The 25,100-nt window shown below is 43.6% G+C and overlaps 1 protein-coding gene and 1 long non-coding RNA gene across 15 annotated transcripts in view; one reads left to right on the forward strand and one right to left on the reverse strand.

Annotated features, from left to right (window-relative positions):
* The window catches only part of Csgalnact1 (chondroitin sulfate N-acetylgalactosaminyltransferase 1), a 342,493-nt gene that overhangs the window by 311,483 nt on the left and 5,910 nt on the right, over nucleotides 1-25,100 (forward strand). For all 13 annotated transcript variants that reach the window (NM_001436648.1, NM_001436645.1, NM_001436646.1 and 10 more), the window contains 2 exon segments: nucleotides 13,266-13,444; nucleotides 14,309-14,403. In NM_001436648.1, coding sequence (NP_001423577.1) covers nucleotides 13,266-13,444; nucleotides 14,309-14,403 — 274 coding nt within the window.
* Nucleotides 5,878-21,398, reverse strand: LOC120097455 (uncharacterized). Of its 2 annotated transcripts, none has more exons than XR_015640288.1 (4): nucleotides 21,140-21,398; nucleotides 11,440-11,556; nucleotides 8,940-9,847; nucleotides 5,878-7,896 (listed from the first exon to the last, which is right to left on the reverse strand). It is a non-coding gene; the product is annotated as an uncharacterized LOC120097455 (long non-coding RNA). The 2 variants fall into 2 exon arrangements; XR_015640289.1 differs by having other exon boundaries at nucleotides 8,940-9,017; nucleotides 21,140-21,275.

A 25,100-nucleotide genomic window follows, 5' to 3' on the forward strand; every position in this document is an offset into this window, starting at 1 on the left:
CAAATGGTCTCACCCTTTCATCTTTGTCTTTCATTCATTATTCATTTAAAAACATCAGGGGACACTCAGAAGGGGTAGCTGAGGCAGGATCCTTGACTAAACACATCCAGTTGATGAAATTACTTCATCAAAACCTTTAGGCCTGTGGTTGGAGGTTTATAACTCATTGATCAATTGCAGAGTGTAAAGGGGGGATTCAGAAGCAGCAAAGATGGATTCTTTTTCTCTTCCAAGAGAAATAATCGTGGAACCTTGTACAAATGAGGAAGCCACCACAGAGCTGCCGTGCTCTATGCCTGCTTGTCATAGAAGTGTGCAGCAAAAGTCAGGCGAATCGCTCTGATGTGTGTGAGGTTTTGACAGCTTTAATAGTACTGAGCAGCAGCACTAGTCTGAACAGGCCCACACGGTTAGATGTAAACAAGACTGTCTGTTTTGAGTTTCTGGTGAGTGGTAATTGGATGACAGTTGAAGAATGACTTCTAAGATGGAGAACACTTCCAGTGTTTATTCTCATGCTGTCATCAGGCTTGTGTTAATGGCCACAATTAAAATTTCAAAGTTCCCGGGAGCAGGCAGAGGCTATCAGCTCTAAGTCTACAAGCAAATCCCGCACACATTTCTGTTATTGGACATAAAGATTTATTGGATGTAATGGGTCTGTTGATTTACATACTATTTATAGCTAAAAGATTCACAAAGACTAAACAATTTACTATCTGGGTCTTTATAGAAAAAGAAAATTGTTCACCCTTATCCTAAAGCAATGAATTAAAAGTAGTAAAGGCCTGTGTGTGAGGAGGATTAAATCCAACAAAATATCTGGATTCCCTAAATGTAACTGAAATAGAAATTTTGGGTTTAATCCATTGCTCAGTGATGGAGACCACAGATGATTAGGGTTCATGGTCTCTGCCCAATGGGCAAGTGTAAGCATCTTAGCCAATATCCAGTCGTAGAAAAAAATGTTTTTAAAGTTTTCCAGGAGCTTCAAACCCGTAATCAAGATAGAAAAGAAAACGTGTTGGCCACCCCTAGAGGCTGCACGCTAAACTACAGGCAACTGTTCCATCAGTTTAAAAGTCTGCCCAGGCAGGTGACTCCAGTGCGCACACAGAAGTCTATGCTATTGGGTTTGACACTTTTTTCATATCACAGGGGATGATAGGACACTTGCTAATGGTTACACAGATTAAGATTTATACAAACAGTATGGACAAGTAGAAGGGGAGTTTAGACATGTTATAGGAAATGTTCTTTCTAGGGACTGGAAGCTTAAGTACTTTTCTCAAGTAATTCCTCCCATGTCAGGTGTCTGGGTTACTAAGTGCCATAAGCACGTGATGCCACAAACATTGTGTAACATATGTTTGTCTTTCTACAATGATTAAATGTATTGAACAGCAATAAATTCACAAGACGTTTGAGGTTTGTTTTTATAATATGTGTATACATGCTTTGCCTTCATGTGTCTATGTGCACTGTCTGCATTCCTGGTGCTCTCAGAGGTCAGAGGAAAATGTTAGATCCCCTAGAACTTGACATACAGAAGTTGTGAGGTATTAGGTACTAGGTTGATGCTAGGAATTAAACATGGGTACTCTGCAGGAGCAGAAAATATTCAACTATTGAGCCATCTCTCCACCCAATGGTATAGCAGTCCAAATGGTATCAATTAGTCAGATGATCTTGTAATCTTGGTAATCTGAGTGAGGCAATTTTATGTTCTTTTATTTTAGTCTTAACTCTCAACACCACCCAATACATAGCATGTAGTAAATCCACCTATATATTTATATACCTATATAGAGTGACAAAAGAAATATAAGAGGCTGACGCAGACTTTGATAGGTTTTAGAAGTGGCCCAGAGCTGTGTAAGGAGAGTCTGTATTCCTAAGACGAAGAACACAGGACTATGAAGATACCAGTGCTGTAGGGAATGAGCTACAGGGGATTAAGTTTTCAGAATGAAGATGTAATCAACTGCAGAGGCAAGAAAGTAGAAACTGCTTAGAGTGAGAAACAGTGGATTCAAGTCCAGACAGAAAGGAAGTAGATAGATACACAGTAAAGCAGGCCACATCGACAGCCATAGACAGAACTAAGCCAAAGACCTGGCAATAGTCAGGAGCTCTCTGCTCTTGGTTCTTGATACACACAGCAAGGGTCTGATGATAAGTCGATGTGAAGAAAAGGCCATCTCAGTGCTGAGTGTCTGACATTTACAGAGTCCAGTTGAGAGACTTACTTTCTCTGTTCTGGCGTGTCCAGTAAGTTTTGAGGCCTGGATTCACTGGTAAGATTTCAATATACCTATGTGCCCCTACGGCCTCAATCCACCCTGGTATATTTAGAGGGTGGTACCCCTTTTGCTACTAGGAAGAAGACATGTATCAGTATATGAGGCATTGGTTGGTCTAGACGTGTGTTGGTGTTTATTAATATATCCAGGGATCCCGGCATCCTCTACTTACAAAGGGGGTACAAAAGCTGCTTACAGGGCCAGAGAGATGACCCAGAGGTTAAGAGCAGTGGGGAGCTTCGGGTGGCTCCTAACCACCTGTAACTAGCTCCAGGGGATCTATAAGAGCCTTCACACATCTCACACACACACACACACACACACACACACACACACACACGCGCGCACGCACGCACACACGCATGCACAGAGAGAGATTTACATATGTATAAAAATACAAACAAATTTTAATGAAAAATTGCAGTGTTTCAAGGCTACGCATAGCCTGAAAAACCATAGTTTTATAGAACATAGAATGACTTATCGCAAGGCACCTCTACAATACATGGTGAGCAGAAGTCTAAAAATACTTCTTGGTTGGTAAAGAAAGCATAGTATCTGAGCAGGGGTAGCAAAGCCATCTGAGTCATAAGGAATGGTGCATCTGAAATACTGGGAAATATCCAAAGGTGAATCCACTACATGCAGAAAACTACATGCTAACGACTCCTGGGGCTTGTGAATTGAAGCAGTGAGTGCTACATAAGCTTAAGCAAAATTAATTTGCACCCTATTTCTCTGTGTGGATGATATCTGTTATATTAATGCCAATGATGCCTATGGTGTCAACAACCAAGTTATCTCTTGAGGGATGCTTGGATATCTATACTGGTTGAGTTGATCCTTCCAGAATGTTTCTCTGACACATCCTTGCCAAGATCACTTTGGTCTTCTTGTCCTTATGATCGTAGTAATTCCTTGCACCATTTATTCAACCTCCACTTCTCTCTCAACCTCAAATCCTGTGTGACTCTTCTTCACTCCTGGCCCTATACATTCTGAACACTAGCCATATAGGCAACAACATTTGCGTTAGGCATTTGTTATATGATGTAGTGAGTTACATTTCTATAATACCAATACCAACTTTGCAGCTAGATTATAAGTTGCTCAGTCAATGACAATATATCTTATTTATCTTCATGATTCCAGCACCTGACACAAGTTTGTTTTCTAGTGAAAGGTACTACCAAGCAATTATTGAATTTGCATATACAAGAACACACACACACATCTGTCTGAGATTTTACTTAGATATTGTTGCTTTTCTTTAAGGTGGCAAGAATGCTTATTCAATGGCACTTTATTTTCAATCCATATTACTTTATGAACAATCTAATTGAATTTTCATAACAACTTTTGGTGCATGGATGTATGTGTGATATGAATATGTGTATGCATTTCACATGTACATGCATAGGTATATGCACATATGTGTGTGCATGCGTGCATGTGTGTGGAGGCATGAGGTTGACATTACATATCTTTTCCAATTTCTCTCCTCCTTATGTACTGATGAAGGGTTTCTCACCAAACTTAGAGCTGGAAGTTTCCAAAAGTCTGAATAACCATTTGTTCCTGGGATTCCCTGTCTCTGCTTGTCACTTGCTAGTGCTATAGTAGGGCCACCACATAACTTCTATCTCCCCAGGCCCTCCCACCCTTTGTGTCTGGCTCTTTGAGGTAGGTATTGTTATCAGCCCTCTTTCATAGCTGACGAAACTGGGGCTTAGAGAGCTCTTTTTGAGGTCTTCACTCCAGTCACGTGAGAGAGCCAAGTGCCCCTCAGTGCCCTTCTAAGATCCCTAATTGTTAGATGAAGGTAATGAGATTTGTAATCAGGCTAAATGAAATCCCCTTCATTTGGAGATCAGTATTGTAATTAAACTGTTCTAAATCCAGCTAAATGCAAATATTTTAAGAATATCTAAAAATAAAGTCTTATTTAATGACTAGTTTGCAATGTTTTATGTTCTCTTCCTCTGAGTTTATACTTCCTCAGTCGGGCTTTGTATTTCAGTTGATTGCTACAGATTGGTGTTTTGCAAACTCTGGTTTGTGATTCATTAGAGGATTACAAAATCAATTCAGTGGGCTTAGTCTAGTATGTTTAAAAAATAGAGTAGAGGAGGCTGCAAATTTTCCAAATGAATCACAGGTAATCAGGATACACATTGTTCGATGAAACACTAATTTCATTGCACATGTCTATGTGCATACACATGTTCATGTCCAGTGATATGAAGAAAGTGTGTTCCTTTGTAAAGATTGTAGTTAAAATGTTTACAAGCCCCTGTCACAGAAAATGGCACAAATTACTTCACAGTACCTGATTCTTATTCTACGGATTTTCCTAGGATATATCTGTTTTCAAATAAAAGCTTGATTCAATAGCTCTCAAATACACATGAGCTTCGGTATAACCTTGAATGCTTTTTAACATTCAGAGTACCTGGACCCAGTTCCAGACATTCTGAGTCAGCAGCAAGCTTGAGCCACAGCCTGAGTACCAGTGTTCCAGTTTCCTCATGGACTGTTGTATCTGGTCATGGCTCACTCTGAGCAGCACCAGTCTAAGAGGCTGGTTTGATTGGAACTATGTAATATGATTATTTTAAAATCGTAACGTGGAGTTGAATTATCATACACCAACATGTTCATCTTTCATCATGAGGACACAGAGACATTTTTCAGAGAAATCATATCTGAGAATTGACGTACTAACAATGAGACACTGAGAGATGGGGAGCTAGTTCCCTGGGTAGGGCACCTGCTGCACAAACATGAGGACCTGAGTTTGGATCTCCAGCTCTCTGGGTGTGGCCGTAAGTGTATATGCCTCTGGAACTGGAAGATGTGGTGGAGATAGGAAGGTCCTCAGAGCAATGAACACTACCTTCAGTGAAAGATTCAGTTTCCGAAGGTAAGATGGACACTTGATGTGAAAAATCACCTGACTTCTGGCTTCTAGTCTCTCTCTCTCTCTCTCTCTCTCTCTCTCTCTCTCTCTCTCTCTCTCTCTCACACACACACACACACACACACACACACACTCACACTCATGCACATGTACATGCCATTACATACACCTGTACATATACATATATGATTTGTAGATATATATGTGCCCACACATACACACGCATACACACACAGACGGAGAGAGAGAGGGGGACGGAGAGAGGGAGAGGGAGAGGGAGAGGGAGAGAGAGAGGGAGAGGGAGAGGGAGAGGGAGAGGGAGAGGGGGGCTGCTCTACTCATTGCGTGAAGGGAAGAGAGGCTTGTAGTTTTTGTTGTATAATGGACCTGTCTTACCACAGTGTGATGACATTTCAAGCCATTTTTGTCATTTTATGAAAATTTCATCCAGATAACTGAGGGAAGAATTTGTGTATATAGAAGGATGGGAGGACCACATGTAAATTCTCAGCTAAAATCTCACAGTCAGATAATCACAAATGTCATTGTGAATGTGGACACATTGGAATTCTTGACCACTGATGGCAGAAATGGAAAATGGTACAGCTACTGGATAAGAGTTCAGTTGTTCTTTAAATGATTTAGAATAGAATTATCTTCTAAACTAGAAATTTTATTTCCTCTGTAAATTCCAAAATAGTTGAAAATAAGCATGTCAACAAATGTGCACAAATATTCAGTGGTATTATGATCAATTTGCAAGGTGGAATCAACTGCAATGTCTATTGTCTGACAAAAAAAATACCAAAAATCCCTGAAAAATCCATACAATGAAATATTATACAGCTATAAAAGACCATAAAGTACTAATACATGCTGCTATATGAATGAAATGTAGAAACATTCTAAATGAAAGGAATACACAATGGATTGACAATGTCTAGTTCCATTTATGTGCAATACCTAAAATATGTACACTCTAGAGACTGAAAGTATATCAGTAGTGTCCAGGACTATTCATTAGAGCCTGGAGGTCAAGACAACACACTGGAAATAGAATGAAGTGGAAGTTATTCAATGTTGTGACTGGAATAATTGCTACTGTGTTCTGTACTTCAAAGTATTTCACTGTCACTTACATTTTTACTTCAGTCAAACATATACATGTAAGCAAATATGTATAAAGATAGATACATATATGTATACATGTATCTGTCTGTACATTTTGTAATTTTAAGTGGCCTTTCTCCCATTTGATCTCTGTTTTTAAAGGTTCATTTATTTATGTGTATGAGTGTGCACTTGCATGGGTCTGTGTACCATAGGTATTCAGTGCTCACAGAGGCCAAAAGAGGGTATTAGTGTGGGAACTGGAGTTATAATTGTTAGTGAACTCCCGTGTGTGCTGGGAATCAAACTCAGGTCCTCTACAAGAGCAGTCAGGGTTCTACTGACTCATACATTCCTCCAGCCCCTCAATCTCTGTCTTGTATTCCTCCTGCATCCCCTGCAGGGCGAAGGATACTTTCCCTCTTCTTGTGTGGTATTGAATACCAAATCCATTGCTTACTCAAGACAGACAGACAGACAGACAGAGGTGGGGGAAGAGCGCCAGCACAGGGTCCCTTATATGATAGACACTGTGCTGGGACATTTTGATTCAGGCTTTTTGAGGAATTGTCCAGATGTCACTGTCCATGTGTCCAATGTGTAGATCAGGGCAAGCATATCTCATGACGGAGAGAGAGAAAGGAGGCAGAGTTATAACTTCATGCTTTACAGAGTAAGGTGAGATTAAAGGACTGCGTCTGTAGTTCGAGCTCTGTATTAGTTACTTCCCTGTGGTAAAATACCATGACCAAAAACAGTATGCAGCAGATTTTTGGGTTATTTTATGGTTTTAGAGGGCTAGAGTACATGATGGTATGGGAGGTATGACTGGGAGTAGTTGAAGCAGAGGGATGACCAATCACACCCTTCAACCAGACCATGGAAACAGGAACAAATTGGAAGCAGGGAAATCCTATCAACTCTCAAATCCTCTCCTCAAAGTGCCGGACAGACTTCTAGCATCGAGATTGCATAACCTTACCATCACCTGATGGCTAAGTGCTTAACCACATGAGCCTGTGGGGGGGACAAGCCTCATTCAAATTACCACAAGTCTGTGAAGGAAATCAGAAGTGAGAAACAAAAGGATGCGTTCCCCTGCACATCAGATGCGTTGTAGCTATGGCCCAGATTCTTTGTGTTGGCTCTCCCACACTTACAAATATTACGGTGACTCCTATATGTCTCATGGGTCAGGGTCAGGGTCCTTAAATGGGAAGGAAGCCTCACTTCCTCCTTCGCCTCCTTCCCAATTCCGCCCAAGGCCTCGGCACCTTGGTCATGAGCCTGTTCTTCATTTGCCTGTGAAAACTCTAAGACAAGACCTCCTCCCAGATTTTGCCATCTCGGTGTTTTTCTGTATATCAGCAAATTTGTTCAGTGTCTGCCAAAGCAGACTTTTATTTCCCCACTCAAAATCAAACAAACCTTGCATGCATACACTATAAAAAGAAAGCAAATCAAAGGTAAAGCAACCCCCTTTTTTGGCCGAAGAGGGTCCATCCTAATGAGTCCTGCTACTCAAGATTCAAATGCTTCATCTTCTCTTCTTAGTGGACAGAGCTACGAAGTTACAAGAAAGTTTAGAATTAGGAAAGGAATACCTGAATTCCCTACAGAAACTCACAAAAACTAGCTTGTGTAAGCTCAGACTACTGAGAATTCAAAATTAATCATGGAAAGTGCTTACAGAAAAGAAAAAAACAGAGATGGTTTTATGTTTGGTTTTCAATTCTTCATTGGACTCAAATGTCTTCATTTGACAGTAGAGCCCATAAAACATCTTGATACTTAGGGCTATGCATTGTCAAGTTTTAAATTACGCATGTGCTACAATCCTGGCTTCTACACCAAATTTTAAAGTATTTTTTTAAATAAAGGGTTATTATGGGAAGTGTCCCATTAAGACAATTTCTTTACAGTTGTGAAAAACATCTGTATTAGAACCAACCATACCAGACAGCAAGGTCTTTTATTTCTTTTAATCCTCTCATTTGGAGAAATGTAAGGCAATCAGGGGAATTAAAAGCAGCAGAATCAATGGCTTTCTCAGGTCATCATAACCTCTACAAAAATGGCTACGTGCAACTGAGAGGTCCCCACGCAGCAGATTTATTATCAAAGAAAGGAACTGTGTGGGAAATTCAAGCGCTTTGTCAATTATTAACATAATCCAAGAAGTAATTAGGAATAAATCGTGTATCCCTTTGTGTGTCCATAGCAGAAACTTACATAATAGTGAGTGATATGGGGAACCACCATTCTACCATGCTCAGTGCCTGCTCCTTGCTATGCCACAACTATAGGCCTGTCGTCAAATATTACATTTCATTGTAAGAGAAATTAAATATTTCAAGACAAATTGCATCCTACTTTCTCAGCTCGGTTTTCTTACTCTGCATTTACCTCCTCTTAAAAGATAAGGTTTTTATTTACCCTTCCAAATCCCTCCCAGTCTCCTTCGAATGTGGGATGTGGGCTTGTAGGAAGGGTAAGGGCTTCCCAGTTAGCATGTAAGGGTGCTGAACTCTCCCTGTAGGAAAAGCTCTTCCTAGACAGCAAGTTGTTCAGGAAGTAACTGGAGCACCTCAGTCATTTCTACTTACCGGTCTCTTGCTGTGCAGTGTTTCCAGTCTCTCCTTTGTCCTTGTATGTGCCACTCAGGAGCCAGAAATGGATAATTTCTGAAGGAAGGAGGGGTGTGGAGTGGCTTCCTTGAAAGGATCAGAAGCTGCTAAAGCCTCTTGTGCATTGGTGCACTTGATACAATAAGGTATCAAGATCCAAGGATGGCTGGGGCAGGACTCAATATTATGATCAAAGAGGTCTCTCTGGTTTGCAGGGAGGTACTTGAATGGTGTAAAGGGAGTCCTTTCACAGAAAGATATCAAGACAGTATCTATTGGGAGAGATCACGAGAAGAAACAGGTGGTCCCGGTCAGATGCACGCCTTTTTGACTCATCTATCACGAGCATCTGCTGACTTGTCACCAGAGTTGGGCAGGTGGGCAGCAGACCTGAATGCCTGCATGTGGACTCTGGTCTACACGCATGGCCATGGAATTTCTCAGGAGAAGTCACAGCACAATGAGCTTTGAGGCCTTGCTATCCTGGCAGCCAAGGGGAACCCAAGGGGGATGACAGAGGCAGTACAATCCTTCCCAGCCCATTGATTCTAACCCCACCCTGCTTTCTTTGTGCACATGTGTCCCACTAATCAGGACCTGGTGAGCTATCAGGGCCTCAGCAGAGGCCAGAGGAAAGTTGTCCCTGGGGCTGCCATGCCCAAGGTAGATGAAGGGTCCAGGAAGGACTGTAGGGGGCAGTGTTCTGTGAGGTCTGGGGTGCTGAGCTTCATGTGTTATTGCCCCAATACTACCCCCCTGTAACCAGTGCACATGCAGAGGAGATGACCTCCTGGGGCAATAAGGCACACTGGAGACTGGTCGTGATCCACACTGGGAATGGATAGTGCCAAGGAAATCGCAGGGAGCGCATTATCTTTGTAGAAAGTCTGCGTGGAAAAAAAAAAAAGCAAATTGCTGCTCTGTGAGGGCAGACAAAGCTTTTCTTTGGACCTAGTTTCCGGAATAAATTTTCTTTAGAAGCAACACATTCAGACGGAGAGGGTAACGTTCAAAGGCTTTTTTAAAATTATCCAAATTAAGGTCATCTCAAGCACTAGTGTGGTGGATCGTCCTCCTCTTTTTCCAAAAACGCTCCTGCAAGCCCCAACCCTCCCCTTGCTTCTGATGCCCTGGAGCAGATGAAGGGGTTTCTTGGGGGGAAGCAGCTCTAGCCAGGGTGTGAATACTTTTTGTACAGAACAAGGAAGATTTATTTGTGTGTTGGGCAGGCAGATACGACCGATTCTTGGTTTCCTCTTAAACTCTGCAGCTTCAGTCTTTTACTATCTCTTTGCCTTTTGTTTACCTTCGTGCCTCTTATAAGTTGTTGTGTCTTTCACAGTTAGCTCAGGCGTTCACACAGCTCACCTTGCATTCTTCCTCTCAATGTGACATGACTTCAGAAAATTTCTATACAGGTTGACCACAGGCTATCCCAGGCTGAGCTAGCAGTGCCCCTGCTCTTCCAATGGAACATTGAAGAAAGGGTGCCTCTAGCCTTATCGACGGTTGCTTGGGACATGTTCATACAGAATAGAAGTATGTTTAAGCCAAGTGTGGGGCACATTCTGTAACCCCACACCTTAGATGGAAGGCAGATTGTCAGTTTGAGCCTAGCCTAGTCTACATAACATGATCCTATCTCATTAAACCTAGTAAATAAATAAGCTTTTATATTTAAAATCTTTCATGATAAAATTTAAATATCCCCCTAGGAGCATCACCTTTTAAATTATGAGTCAGACATAACCTGAGGGAGCACTGTGTTTTGAAATGACAGCCTTCCTACTCTGTAAACCAGATAACAAATACCCCTGTGGTTAAGGAGATATGGTTTCAGAGGGTACAGAAACTGAAACAATTGAACAAGACAGACCCTGGATAAAACATCCAGGAGAGCTGGCTGGAAAGCCCCCTGGATGAACAGGTGAAATCCAGACCTCTCCCTCAGGTAAAGTTTCCCTTGGCAACGAAACAAATAGAGCAGAAGAACATGGGCTCTGGTGACTTAGAACAGCTGGGGCTGAAGAAACCTAGGAGCTCGAGGCTGCCTTCCAGGTCCTCTCAGCACCTGTGTGTTTGTGGAAACAGAGTTGTGTTTTTCTTAACGGGTGCCAGCTGTGATTCTGAAAAGGATCAGAACATAGTCTCAGTGCTAATCAAAGAAACTGGGTGGAGCCACCACCCCTGAGAAAAGGATAAGGCTCTGAAGGAGGAGGGGAAGTCACAGGACTGAAGTAAGTGAAGACTCATGGCTCAGGAGGATGTCAGAGTTGAAGGAGCCTTGGAACTAGATTAATAGAGTTTTAGAGAAAGGTGGAAGAGGCAAGAGATTTATTCCAAATAAGTTAAATGTACAGAAAGGGCTAGAAGCACTCTAACTTCTATTCATAAATCTATATTGACACATATTCATAGACATCAAGTTGCAGGTTCTGGATTCTGGATTGCTGATTCAAAGAGCAGGGTTTTAACGTACCAACATCTTCCACCTGGATCATAGGTTGTATGTCCTGTTGGTCCTGTCTGGCATCATACCGAGACTAGGCTGGTCCCATAGATTCCCGAGATAAAACACCAAAGCTTCCTTTGAGATCTGGAAGAAGACAGTCAGTCACACAAGAGTAGCAAAACTGGTTGTTGGGATCAAATCCCCAGATCCTAGCACCACTTAGTGTGTGAAAAGCTTAAGACTTAAGTCCTTTGTGTTACTCTTCAGCCAAAAGAGTTGCAAGGAAGACAAACTTAATAATAGAAATAGTTTTCCTTCTATGTCTGCTGAATATATATAAGTTGGGGAGTGGTGGGGCTGGGCCAAGGTAGGAAGGACAAGGAAAAACAAGCCATGATCAAAGATGGATGGAGTCAAACAAGGAGATCTGCCAGATGCCAGCCCCCTTGGCACACAGGAGCCCGAAGAGGACTGAATGCAGCCTTTCATTCTACCTGCTGAAAGGCTGTCCAGGTCCCTCTTGCACCAAATGAATTATGTTTTGCCCAGACATGTCCCATTTCAGAAGGTTCTGCTATTTGGGGGGCAGTAAAGCAAAGTAAAGACTTCCTGGCTTCAGCAGCCATGGGAATTCTTACCTGCACTGATGAAGGCAGGAGCTGATGCTCAGAGATCCTCTTCCCAACACTAAAATAGTCACTCTAAAATGTCTCAGGAGACTGTTATTATTCTCTTTATGCAAACAAAGCAACTAAAGAACAGAGTGAGAAGAGAGTTTGCCCTCCTCACAAAGCTAACCTACAATGCAGCCAGATCTGGTGCATCAGTGCTGTCTAACTGCAAAGTGGTCCTCTTCCCTATCATGCAGTGTTGGTGTTCTAAGCTAGGAGAGGAGAAAGGAAGGGAGGAAGGAGAGGGAAGGAGGAAAGAAGGAAGGAGAAGGAAGAAAGGAAGGAAGGACTAAGGGAGAGAGGGAGGAAGGACTAAGGAGAGAGGGAGGAAGGACTAAGGGAGAGAGGGAGGAAGGACTAAGGGAGAGAGGGAGGAAGGAAGGGAGGGAGGAAGGAAGGGAAGAAGGAAGAAGATAAATTTCAGCCTGTCTGGGGCAACATACATGAAGAACATGTTATCTGGCTCCTGGACTTGAATTCAGATAAGAAGATGCTAGGAAACTATATTCTACAGAGACTGAACTTTATGCACTAGGATTATTTGAGTGGCCCAGAATACATGGAGATGTCTCTGGGTTTTGTTTCTCCCTTACCAATTCCAAATTCCCTCACACCGAATGTGCATTTACGATAACAATAGCTGTCTCAATATAGAATAATCCACATAGGAAGTTCATTAGGGGTAGGAGAGATAGCTCAGTGGTTAAGAGCACATACTATTCTTGGAGAGGACCTAAATTTGGTTTCCACACATGTTGGGTGGCGTACAGCTACTTGTAACTCCAGCTCTGGGGATCTAACACTGTCTTCTAGACTCTGAGAGCAACTGCACACACATGTACATGTCACTAACTTGTAGAAACTGGGCATTGTAGCGTATACCTGTAATGTCAGCTGAGGCAGGAAGATTATGTAATCAAAGCCAGCTTGAACTGGACTGGACTGCAAGACCTTTTTTTAAAAAAAGAGCAAATCAACTTTGCTAGGTGTTCTCTGTCCTTCGAACCCTAGTGGTGTCTATTCAGCCTAGCTATTCTGTCCCTGTTTGTTGGCTACACCCCCCTCAGGGTAATAGAATGTTCAGAGTGGGATGGCCCCAGCCCTGCATTTTCTGAGGGACTCTGTCCTCCTGGATACTGTAATATGAGTTAATCCTTGACCTTCTGCTTCCCCACCTTCTAGGGCTGCCAATTTTAGAAACTTCACCTTCATCCAGCTGAATGGAGAGTTCTCCCGGGGAAAGGGACTGGATGTTGGAGCCCGCTTCTGGAAGGGAAGTAATGTCGTGCTCTTTTTCTGTGATGTGGACATCTACTTCACCTCTGAGTTCCTCAACACATGTAGGCTGAACACACAGCCAGGTTTGTGTTGCCTTGTTCCTGCCGCTTTCTGGTACCCAGCTCTCTCGTTTTCTTTCAGAGATTGCTCTGTGCACAGTCCACCCTGACATCTTGCTCTGGACTGAGACTTACTTTCCTCCAGTAACAGACAAGGAAGGTGACCTTGTTTAGCTCGCCCTTGGATATTGCACGACAGGCCTGTCAAGCACACTAATTCTGGGACTCTGTCTTGTGCCTTGCCTTGGCAAGTCAGATGAGTGGAACACACATGGGAGAGACAGTAGGCCAGAGGACATGGGCCTGCAAAAGCCCATGGCTGTAAAGGGAGAAAGATAGATGAGGGCTACTTGCAAGGCAATGGCTGGGAGAAACCACAGATATAAAAACGATATCCACGGACTTAGACACAGCTACAAATAGCTAAGAACCTTGCTGTGGTCATTTGCTGTTAAAATGTAGCTGTTCTTCCAGATATATTGGTAAAGGGCAGCTACATTGAGCCTCCTGCTGCCCAGGGTCTCCCTTATCTCCTTTGCCAGCCTCTAAGGTTGTGCTAGGTAGATACCAGTGCTTAAGGACTTTGTGCATGCACGACGGAGACAGCCATATACTTCTACATGCGTCACATTGGGAAATACAATTCCAGCCATTGACTGTAAACAACTTACATATATCCTCATCCTGGGAGGACAGAAAGATTCAAGAATCAGTCTGACTAGTCTAGCTGGTGGGTAACTTCTGAGATCTAGTCTAGTGTTGAATGAAGAGACAAGAGAGAGTAGACATAAACGCCTGGGCTATTTCAGACAGCTGGGTGCATATGGTCAAGCCCAGCAGAGGAAATGAATCACTCTCTTAAACAGATGTTTGCGTTTTGATTTGCAGGGAAGAAGGTATTTTATCCGGTTCTTTTCAGTCAGTATAACCCTGGCATAATCTACGGCCATCATGATGCTGTCCCTCCCCTAGAACAGCAGCTGGTGAGTAATGACCCTGCAGATGTCTGTGTGTGCGGCTCATTACTAGGGGCACCTGACTGTGAGGCAAGGTGAATGGGCATCTGCAGACCAATCCCCTTGGTGGCTTTTAAGTCTGGCAGATTCTCTGGCTGTTGCTCTGAGTGCCATGTTGATTCAAAGTGCTTGCGATATTTAAAAGTGGAAAATAACTAAGAGCAGTATCTTCCAGGAAGGTAATTTCACACCTTCATAGCTCCCATCATTTTCAAGAACTACGATTACTGGATGCTAGAGCATGGTTTCTCTTTACCGCTACAAAATCTAACAGGAAAAGTGAGGCTGATGGTGCCCCCTTTTCAGGTGAAAAAGATAGAAAGGAATGGCTCACCACAGAATTACAGGGAGACAGTGGAGAGCAAGGGTCTGATCCTGTCTCCCGGCCCATTCCATCCCATCACCACAGCTACACATCCCTGTACTGGGACAGGTGTTGGCATCACTGGTGTCCCCACAAAGGTAGCTCTCAAAGAAATAGTGGAGAGACTTCTCTGCTAAGATTCTGGCTGCACAGGTGATGGGTCAGGGAACCACAGAGCCGCAGGGCCTGTTCACTCTCTGTCATCACTGACCGCTGAAGCAGAACAGAAAATAGGAAGTGAGAGAAACCAAGAGAGGCTCTTCTCGCTTTCCCAAGGCTATTGTAATAGTGTCCTCTCCCTCGTGTGGGGTGTACTCCAAGACTGTCACTGGGTGCCTGAAATAATGAATAAGACAAAGTCATAAGTGATACAAAGCCCTGTATACAGTGTGGCTTTCTCTGTTCTTATACCCACAGTAATATTTAAATTATGCATTAGCAGTGAGAGAGTAACAGCAATGACTAATGATAATATGGGGTAATTATAATAATATCCTAAGATAAACATTACTTAAAACATAATTTATTCATTTCTGGAATTATCCATTTAATATTTTCAGGCCTCAGCTGACAGCAATAAGTAAAACCGTGGAGAGTGTATGTGGGGGGTTGTACTGTACTGTTGGCTGCTTGGGCACAGAGCAGACCCTTCTGTCACCCCTCTCAGGGTGATCTTTCCAGCAGGGAGATAATTTGTGATACTTCTGTATCCTGTTAGCAAGCCTGAAAATGCCATGCTTTTCCCACTGAATACCCTTGTACAGATGGGACACACGAGTGTAATAGAACTAAGTCTTCTTGAGCCCCATGGAAGGACAACAAATGGGTTGATAACACGTGTTCTGCAAAGTTCATTTGCATAGTTAACTCTGTGATGAGCTCTCAGAAGTAACAAAAACCCATTCCTTCCAGGCCTGTCCCCTGCCCTTCACCTTCCTCAGGCAATACCTCACAGCTAATATGATTCTTTACAGAACACTGCAACTTTGGGTGTTTTCTGGGTGGAGGTGATTCATGCCTCATACTCGTCCTAGCATGATTCTGTTGGGATCAAGCTAGAATGTACATAAACATTCCCCTCACCCCCCATCAAATGCTAACACTATAGATGTAGTGTGGGTTTATGTATGGGCTGCATTTCTGTCTGGACTTTATAGAGGAAAACAATCCAGTTTCACAGCCAAAGAACCAGTTTTGTACTTATGAGCAATAAGTCTCCCAAAGACAAAGAATTCTGGATTCCCATCCCAAGAGTTGCAAGCTTCTCTTGGGACTTTAAGGGAAAATAGAATAAAGTCTTGGTTTTCTTTCAACCAATGAGAATAAAAGTCCCTTTGGTTTTAACTAAAGCTCTGTTTTACATTTGACATTGGCAATGATTAATTTTTCTAGTTCAGACTCATAAAGGCCTTATGTGCTTGCAAGGAATTCTTTTCATTTCATAATCTAAAGGTTTTGTCCTTTCTAGTTCATCGTGCTGAGAGCAGGTAGGCTAGAAGGCAGAGAAGCAGACAGTGCAGAAGCAGGTTTGTCAGACCCACAGAACAGGCAGTGCAGGCAGAAATAACTCAAATTCCCGTGGCCCCGGCTAGCAGCCCTGAGTCAACCTACATTTTGACATTTATTTCTGAAGGGATCATTGACTTCTCTCCCAGTTCATAAAGCTACTGTTTCAGAACTCGGTATTTAAAATTATCGAGTTCAGTGAAATTCAATTTGAAGTCCTCCCATTCCCCAGAGAAATGCATGATTATGTCCCTCATTAAACAAGTCGTTTTCTAAAATTTTATTTGTACTTATGTGCGTAAGTTCAGAAGAGGGTATAAGATCTCTTGGAGCTGGAGTTACATCTGATGCAGGTCTTTGAAACAAAACTCAGGTCCTCTGGAGGAGGAGCAAAACCTCTTTATCAGTGATCCATCTCTACAGCCCCAAGACGAACTGTGTCACTTGCTGCCTATAAAGGTCTGTCCAGACCGTGGTGCAGGAGTCAGAAGAATTGCTATTGTTCCATATACACAGATAGATTGGCCAGAAATCCCTCAACCACCCTTTATAGAGGCAGAATGACCGGTCCACAGTTGCATAGCTAGAGCCTAGGGAGATGACTCAGTGGATAATGTGCTTGCTGTGAAAGAATGAAGACCTGTATTTAGGTCCCCAACTACCCCAGACAGGTGAATGGCACATGCCTGAAGCCCTGGCACTAGGGATCTGATTCGCACAGGTAGATTCCAGCAGGAGAGGTGAGGCAGCCACTAGCCAGACAGGCTAGCCCAAACTGCCTGCTCCAGGTTCATTGGAAAACCTGTGTCAAAAACATCAGGACAAGAGTGATAGAGGAAGATACCCGAAGTTAACCTCTGACCTCTACACAAGCATGGATGAGCACCGACAGGCAAATGTGCAAGCACAGGTAAACACCAGCACACACCCATACACACATGCATGCACACACACACACATATCACACTCACACACACACATACCCATACACACGTGCATGCACACACACACATATCACACTCACACACACACATACCCATACACACGTGCATGCACACACACATATCACACTCACACACACTCTCACACACACACACTCACACACACACTCACACATTACACACACACCCATACACACGTGCATGCCCACACACACACATATCACACTCACACACACACTCACACACACACACTCACACATACCCATACACATATGCATGCCCCCACACACACACTCACACACACACACTCACACCCCCATACACAGTGCATGCCCACACACACACACACACTCACACACACACATACCCATACACACGTGCATGCCCACACACACACACTCACACACACTTACACATATACCCATACACACACACCCATACACACGTGCATGCCCCCACACACACATCACACTCACACACACACTCACACATCACACACACACCCATACACACGTGCATGCCCACACACTCACACTCACACACTCACATACACATTCACACACACCCATACACACGTGCATGCCCACACACACACTCACACACACACATCACACTCACACACACACATATCCATACATATGTGCATCCCCCCACACACACTCACACACACACATCACACTCACACACACACACACATATCCATACATATGTGCATGCCCACACACTCACACACACATATACCCATACACACGTGCATGCCCCCCCCCACACACACCTGTCTTCAAAATTAAGATGGAAAGGTCTACGACAGAGCCCAGCCCCCACCACTATGTCCCCTTGAGCAGGGGGACTAGACCTGCTGAGCATCCCCTAGAGAGCTGATGCATGAAAGAAATGGCCCGACGGGAATTCTAGAGGCAGACATCAAACTACAGAAATTAGTATAGCGAAGACAGACTGTGTAGGTAGCAAGACACCATAAAATAAAAAGTAACGGCTGGAGATGGGTAAATTAGGAGAGTTTCCTCCCGAGGTTGCATTTTGGCTCTGTCTAGAAAGAGACTGTGGATATTAGCAAACCCTTGATAGCCTCCCCTGGAACACATCAGTACCTCAGATGAGGCGGGGAATGTAGGTTCAGAATGGGGCTGTAATAAAAGTTACTTCCCTATGCAAACAGGAGACCGCCTTTCCCAGCAGCCCTGCAAACACAACCTCCTGCTCGGTGTCCCAGTTATGAGTTTTCACGGTTACCAGCCCTGTCATTTCCATGTTGCCTACAGATGAAAGCGGGTTTTTATGTGTGTACAGATGACTGTTTTTAAACGTCTGCATCCGAGTCATTAGGAACAAGTGACACTGTGGGGTCTCGTACTAATATTTAATGTTTCTGAATTTTAAGCCATGAGATGGAACTTATTGAGGCTTTAATGCAGAAACAGCATACTGAGGAAGGGATGACTGCCATTTAAATAGGGTTCACTTTAGACATTCCACCTTGCTGGCTCAGCCTGTCAGCTACAACTCAGGTCCCCACAGAAGCCTCCTACTTCTGTCTTCAGGTTCCAACCCTCCCCACACTCCAGTCTTTGCTCATCCTCTCTCAGACACTGGTTTTGAATAAACAAATTAATTCCACTTTTTTCTTTTAAAAGCATTTATGACATATAGCCAATGGCGTGCTAGCAAACGTTTGGCAACACACCCTTGGAAAGAAGGGAAGGGGGAGAACGCCCTGGTGATGGTATTTGCCAATTTCCGTGGTGTAAGTAATACCACTGTGGCTTTTTTTCGGCTAACCAATGTGTTACCACAGGGCATGCAGCTGGGAAGAGATGTGTACAAATCTGGTGAGCCAGCATGGGCTGCCTCAAGCACAGGGCCGCAGACTCTGATTTCTTGTTGGGACTAATTGTCCTCCATAAACTAACTCAACCTTGCAAAGAAAGTGTCAACAAGTCCCACCACCTGGCAGATGGCACCAACTCCATGGATACCCATGTCAGCCTGCTGTTCTGTAGCACACCTGCTCACGGTCTCTGAATGCTGTCCTTGTTCCCCCAGGTCTCTGCCTGACCAGTTGTAGTCTCTCAATGTGATGTAGACATCACAGGCTGCTGTGTAGTAACCCCGCCTGCTTAAGCCTGCTTTCTCTGGGACCCCATTCAGTGATTTGGGGGTGTGCTGCTCATTTGTCCTCATCCTCCCTGTGATTACATCTGCACCTCTTTACCCCCTCAAATAGTTTGTGTGTGAAGCCAGAGGTGGGCATCAAGTGTCTTTCTTGATCACTATCCCCCCTAATTTAATCTATTTTTACTAGTTCATACATGTATTAATGTTTTAAGTCATATTTTCCTCCTACTATTCTTTCTTGTGCTGCTCCTATTCTCTAAGAGGCTCTGCTTCTTCCTTCCACCTTATGTTTCTGTCTGTCTGTCTGTCTGTCTGTCTGTCTGTCTGTCTGTCTCTTTCTCCCTCCCTCCATCCCTCTCTCCCTTCTTCTCTCTTCCTCTCTGTCATCCTTTCCCACCTTCCACCTCCTCCTCCTCCTCTTCCTCCTCCTCCTCTTCCTCCTCCTTTTCTCCCTCCTCCTCCTCCACTTCTGCCCTCTTTAACTGAATATGTAGCTCACTGATCCAACTAGCCTGGGCAGACAGTGAGTAGTAGGGTTAGGGTCCCATGTCACTACACCTACCTTTTTATGTAAGTTACAGGGGTCCAAACTTAGGACTTTGTATTTGTGGAACTCACTTTATCAAGAAGCCTTTTCTCAGCTCCTCAGTTGAGGTTCTTTATTTTAGGGGGTAAGGGGGAGGCTTGAATTATTGACCATTTTAAGTATTGACTTGTGCTTCAGTTTTTAGCATTGCCCACTGAGCATGGTATGTGCAATGTACCCTTGCAGACTGGTTTTGTTTACTCAGAAAGCATACACTTACTGAATAGCAAAACTAATGTTACCAGATGCCACCTGAGAATCTCTCACTGTGACCATGTAATGTCCCATAATTCTCAACATAGGCAGGTGACATCAACATCTCAATTCACACATATGCAAGTCTGGGCTCAGACTCCTGCAGATGCTACATGGGAGAGGGACAGCTCTAGGTGCTACACCGTGAGGCTAGGCTTGAATGAGAATGAGGAACTGAAAGAAATGTACTCTTTGGCCTCAGTGTGCTTCTAGGAGGACCAAGAGTCTGGATCCCAGACTGCAGAAACCTGGAAAAAATCCATGTCAGTCTGAACCCCTTAGAAAACACAACCATCCTTTATCCAGAAACCAATGGGAGGTGTGAAAATGAGGCTCTGTGGAGATCTGGGAGGAGATGAGATTTTAGTCTATCATTAAATAAATTCTGGAGACTCTGTGGTTCCAGAATACATTATTTCTTAAGAAATTATACAAGGCTATTCAAGGCAATCCTAGCCCTGAGTTCTGCTACAGCAAATTGAATGAACTTGAGCAAATCATTCTGCCCACATTTTAAGAGGTCTCAAGAAGAGGGCACATAGCCCTTGCTTCCAGAACCCACTGCAGTATACTCACTGGCCCTTCCATTTCCAGATAATAAAGAGTGCACAGTGCATAGTGCTACCTAGAAACTTCTGCAATTCAAGGACTCTAGTATTCAAGTGCAAGGCCTGATATATCAGTAAAATATCTCAGAACAAACCCAAAATTCAGACCCTTGTTCCAAAAGCATTCAGAATTTAAAGACAGCTGCAACATGTCCAGGACCCTGTGTAAGTTTCTAGGCCACATGCCAGTAAACGTGCCCAGCTCCCAGACATTTCTAGGATGTATAAGACTGGTCAGAGCTGGCTTTGGTTCTTGGAACATAACTCTTTGATTTAGATAGAACACTCTGCCTGAAGACCTTGTTACCTTCTTAATTTGAAGATCCAGATTGCTTCATAGGCAGCTGTCAGATCCAACACCATTAAGTCAGATCGGCAACTGCTGGTGCTCCAGGCTCCCTGTGCAGCTGTGGGACAGCCATGTTCCCCTCAGCTCTAGAGGGATTTGCTGATTTGTGTTTTGTGTTTTTGTTGTAATAAAAAAATAATTAGCCCTGTCACATGACTTGCCCACAAAGCTGTGATTCTAGAAACTTGCTGTGGGAAGACCCAACATGAAACACATCCCTTTTATGGTATACTTGGGCCCACAGTCTTTTGTAAACTTCTGTGAGGAAGGAAGGTACTGGAGAAAGAGTGAGTGGGAGGCTAGCTACAAAGAACATCCTTAAAGTGACAGTGGCTCCTGTAGACAGATCAATGAAATTCAGAGTAAAAGGAAGAGATAAGTAACTTTTCAGGCACTCCTGTAGTGGGAATATTGGAGTATATATTTTAACACTTGGACGGATAGATGGAATTCCTTATGCCCGAGCCAAGGTGTTTAAGTCAGACTTTGTGCCTTAGACCTCAAGAAGGCAAGATCACTTCTGCCTATAGTCTAGATCTGTCCAGTCCTAACAATTGTCACCAGTGGACTGCCTTTACTTTTGATGAGGTACTTGCCCATGAGTGTCTCTTACTTGAAGCCATTTTTCTTTCCTCTTGTAGGCAGGAGTCATGGTTACCTTAGAAGTGTTCCTTCTCCATTAACTGAAGAAGTGTATCAATTGCATAGCTGGGTAGCCAGTAGTGTTCTGGGTGCTGGAGACACAGGGGACTAAGGTCCTTGCTGCTGTTTTCCATGGGTGGTAGATAAAGACAACAAACTGGGAAACAAATATACCCACCAGCTCATTTGACACTTCAGAGAACTGCTCATATTACAAAGAAGTTAAGCCAGGGTCATAGTGTAGAGGGAAAATGGGTACTTGCAATTGAATTGGCATTGACCTAGAGAGTCAGGGTGACCACTCTGAGCAATGGTGAGCAAGGGACAAGTGACCAAGCAGAGACTGTAGGGATACCATAGATGTCTGTGAGCCTGGGGAGTTTGGAGAGTTTAGGGGTGGTCAAATCACAGGACTGTGTAGAACAGAAATTCTCGACTTGTAGGCTGTGACCCTTTTGGAGTTGAAGAAAATTTTCACGGAGTCACCTAAGACCATCAGAAAACACAGATATTTACATTATGATTCACAACAGTAGCAAAATTGCAGTTGTGAGGTAGCAAAAAAAATAATTTTATGATTGGGGTCAACACAACATGAGTAACTGTATCAAAGGGTTGAAGCATTAGGAAGGTCGAGAACCATGGATATAGAGGTTTGGAGGGAATGAGAGGAGGAGGAAGAAGCAGGCCAGCCTGGGTAGTAGAATGGAGGTTCTCTGTGGCTTTTGTAGGGTCTTCAGCAGTAATATAATTCCATCCCATCAGAAGGGAACTCTAGAGCATTGCATTTCTGCCAGTCTGCTCCCCAAGGGCAATGTTCCAGTCAGCAACTTGCTCCAGCTATGATGGTAGAACTTCTAATAAGTGAACTCCATCTTGCCCTGAAATTACATACTGTAACACAACCATGTCCTCTTCCACAAAAGACTATATTTCAGTGGCTTCTTCCCAGAGTGACTTTCTATGGCTTAGCAACTTTAGAACCAACTAAGTAACTGTTTCTATACAGCAGCTCCTGGGTCATAAATTGGTGTGTTACTATCCCACCACTCCAGGTGGGTACCACCCTTCCATCTATGTCCTTTAGCACAACCTTCACAGCCTAGCATTTTAGAACAGCTTCTTCTCAGGAATGTTCATAGCTCCCTCCTCCATTCTGCTGGATTGTTTTTCCAGCATCAAGCTGTCCAGTAAGCCCTATATAAAGTCCAGTCAAATATCTGAAGTTTGGGGTTGGGGATTTGGCTCAGTGGTAGAGCGCTTGCCTAGCAAGCGCAAGGCCCTGGGTTCGGTCCCCAGCTCTGAAAAAAAGGAAAAAAAATTATCTGGTTTGGATACTGGTGTTTCTCCTCCATGCCATGTCTGTGAGATATTTAGAACCCTGGACCATAGAAGGAATATTGAACCATTCACTGCAATAGAAAACTTTACCTGACTTGACAGAAAAGGAACAAAATCTATTTAAAATCTATTCAGTGGCGGTTTCTCCAGATGTTCCTTCCTCATGAAATCCTTCCAAGCTTCATTTTCTCCACATCTGTTGTTTTGTCTGTGACCCAAAGAGTTTCACCAGGGCTACACACAGAGGCATGGAGGGGGCATTATTTGCAGCAGTGTTTGTACCTCACCAGTGCCTACACCACTCTACGCCACTGGTAAAGATCTCTTTTCCTCACCCCAGCAACCATTATCTGGACATAAATCCTTGAAGAGAGGTTGGTGGGACTTCCTAAGTCCCTTCAACTCCAGGACAGAATGTTAAGGCGACTCATCATGATCAAGATCTTGTGCCCATAGCATGACATAGACTTTGCATTATTGAACTCTGGGATAAAAGAATGGTTAAGATTCATTACCTCTTTTGCAAGAAATATTTATTGGATATAATTTAGGCTGTGGGAAGGTTCTAGAACATGGAATAACAGTGACATAATACATGACCTGGAAGACCCTTTAACTATGATTTAGCTCAATTCTTCATCTGATAGGAAGGAGAACAGGGCCTTGAAATGATGAGGCCTACTGGCTCCTTACCTCATGAGCTGTACCACTCAGAAGAGCAGGCCCAGCAACTTGACTTGGCAGCACAATAGAACTGGCTCTGGTGGCTTGGGTTCTGGTAACCTGGTGCCAAGGGCATGAGAGTAAGCTAGCTGACCTTGCCCTCTGAGGACTGCAGCACTGGGTGAGCAATCAGACCAATGCTGGAGAGCTTACCCTGGTGGTGCAGGTATAGGAGAGCTGGTGGGATGACCAACTCAGCTACCACCGATGCCCACATCCAGGGCTTTGACTTGGCCCACCTCCATATCAACCTCATCTGTGAACTGCTTGAACATGTAAAGGGCCAGTTCTACAGATCCAAAGCTGCAGGATCTCCATGACACAGGGCAGCAACAGGATAACCAAGAGGAATCCAGGTGAGGATCCAGTATTGATAGTGTAGCAGAAGCCAGGGGCCTCAAACCAGACCCATGACTCAATGCAATGAACTTGCATAAGAAATGCAATGAATTGCATAAGAAAAGATGTGTGGACTAAAGGGCATACTGTGAGACACACTGTCATTTCCACAAGACGTTTTCTATGTTTTGCTTTGTTTATTTTTGTTTTTTTTTTATTTTCTTTTGTGCACAGGGTTGGGCATTTCAAGGGCAGAGGACAGAGAACAATTACGAAGGGTCGGGAAGATGAGTGGGATTTGGGTACACGATATGAAACTCACAAAGCATCAATAAAAAGTTTTTTTTTAAGTGGCTGAGACAAGACTGCCCCTCCTCTCATGAGCTGTTATGAACAGCAAAGAGACCCTGTTGTCAGTAATACTGACCCTCCTAAGGCCTCTGTTTCCCTTGTCCACGACAGGTGATTTCCTGCCTTCTAAGCACCTATGAACTATAAAGATCATGGGGAAAAGTACCTATAAGGATTTCAATGGCATTTTCAGAATGACTTTTGACAAATGACAAATGTGTGTGTGCCCACATCTGAGCATGTGTATGTGAGTCTGGGTGTGTGCATGTGTACACATGTGTGTACGCATGTGTGTGCATGTGTGTTTGTGTATGCACATGCCAATCTCATTATTGTTTATGTATTGTACCTTCAGCAAATTTGCTGGAAATTTTCTTCAAAGGGAGAAACCTAAGAGAGCTGTGTTGCTCTGATTTTTCTCAGGCACTGTAGGCTGGCACTTCCCAGCGTGAGCTTTCTGGAGCAGCTTCATCCTTTAGACCTACCCTCTCCTCTGCCATCCAGAGGTCGTGGGGGCCAGAGA

The sequence above is a fragment of the Rattus norvegicus genome, chromosome 16 (assembly GCF_021556685.1).
Source record: "Rattus norvegicus strain SHRSP/BbbUtx chromosome 16, alternate assembly SHRSP_T2T, whole genome shotgun sequence".
Taxonomy (NCBI): Eukaryota; Metazoa; Chordata; class Mammalia; order Rodentia; family Muridae; genus Rattus; species Rattus norvegicus.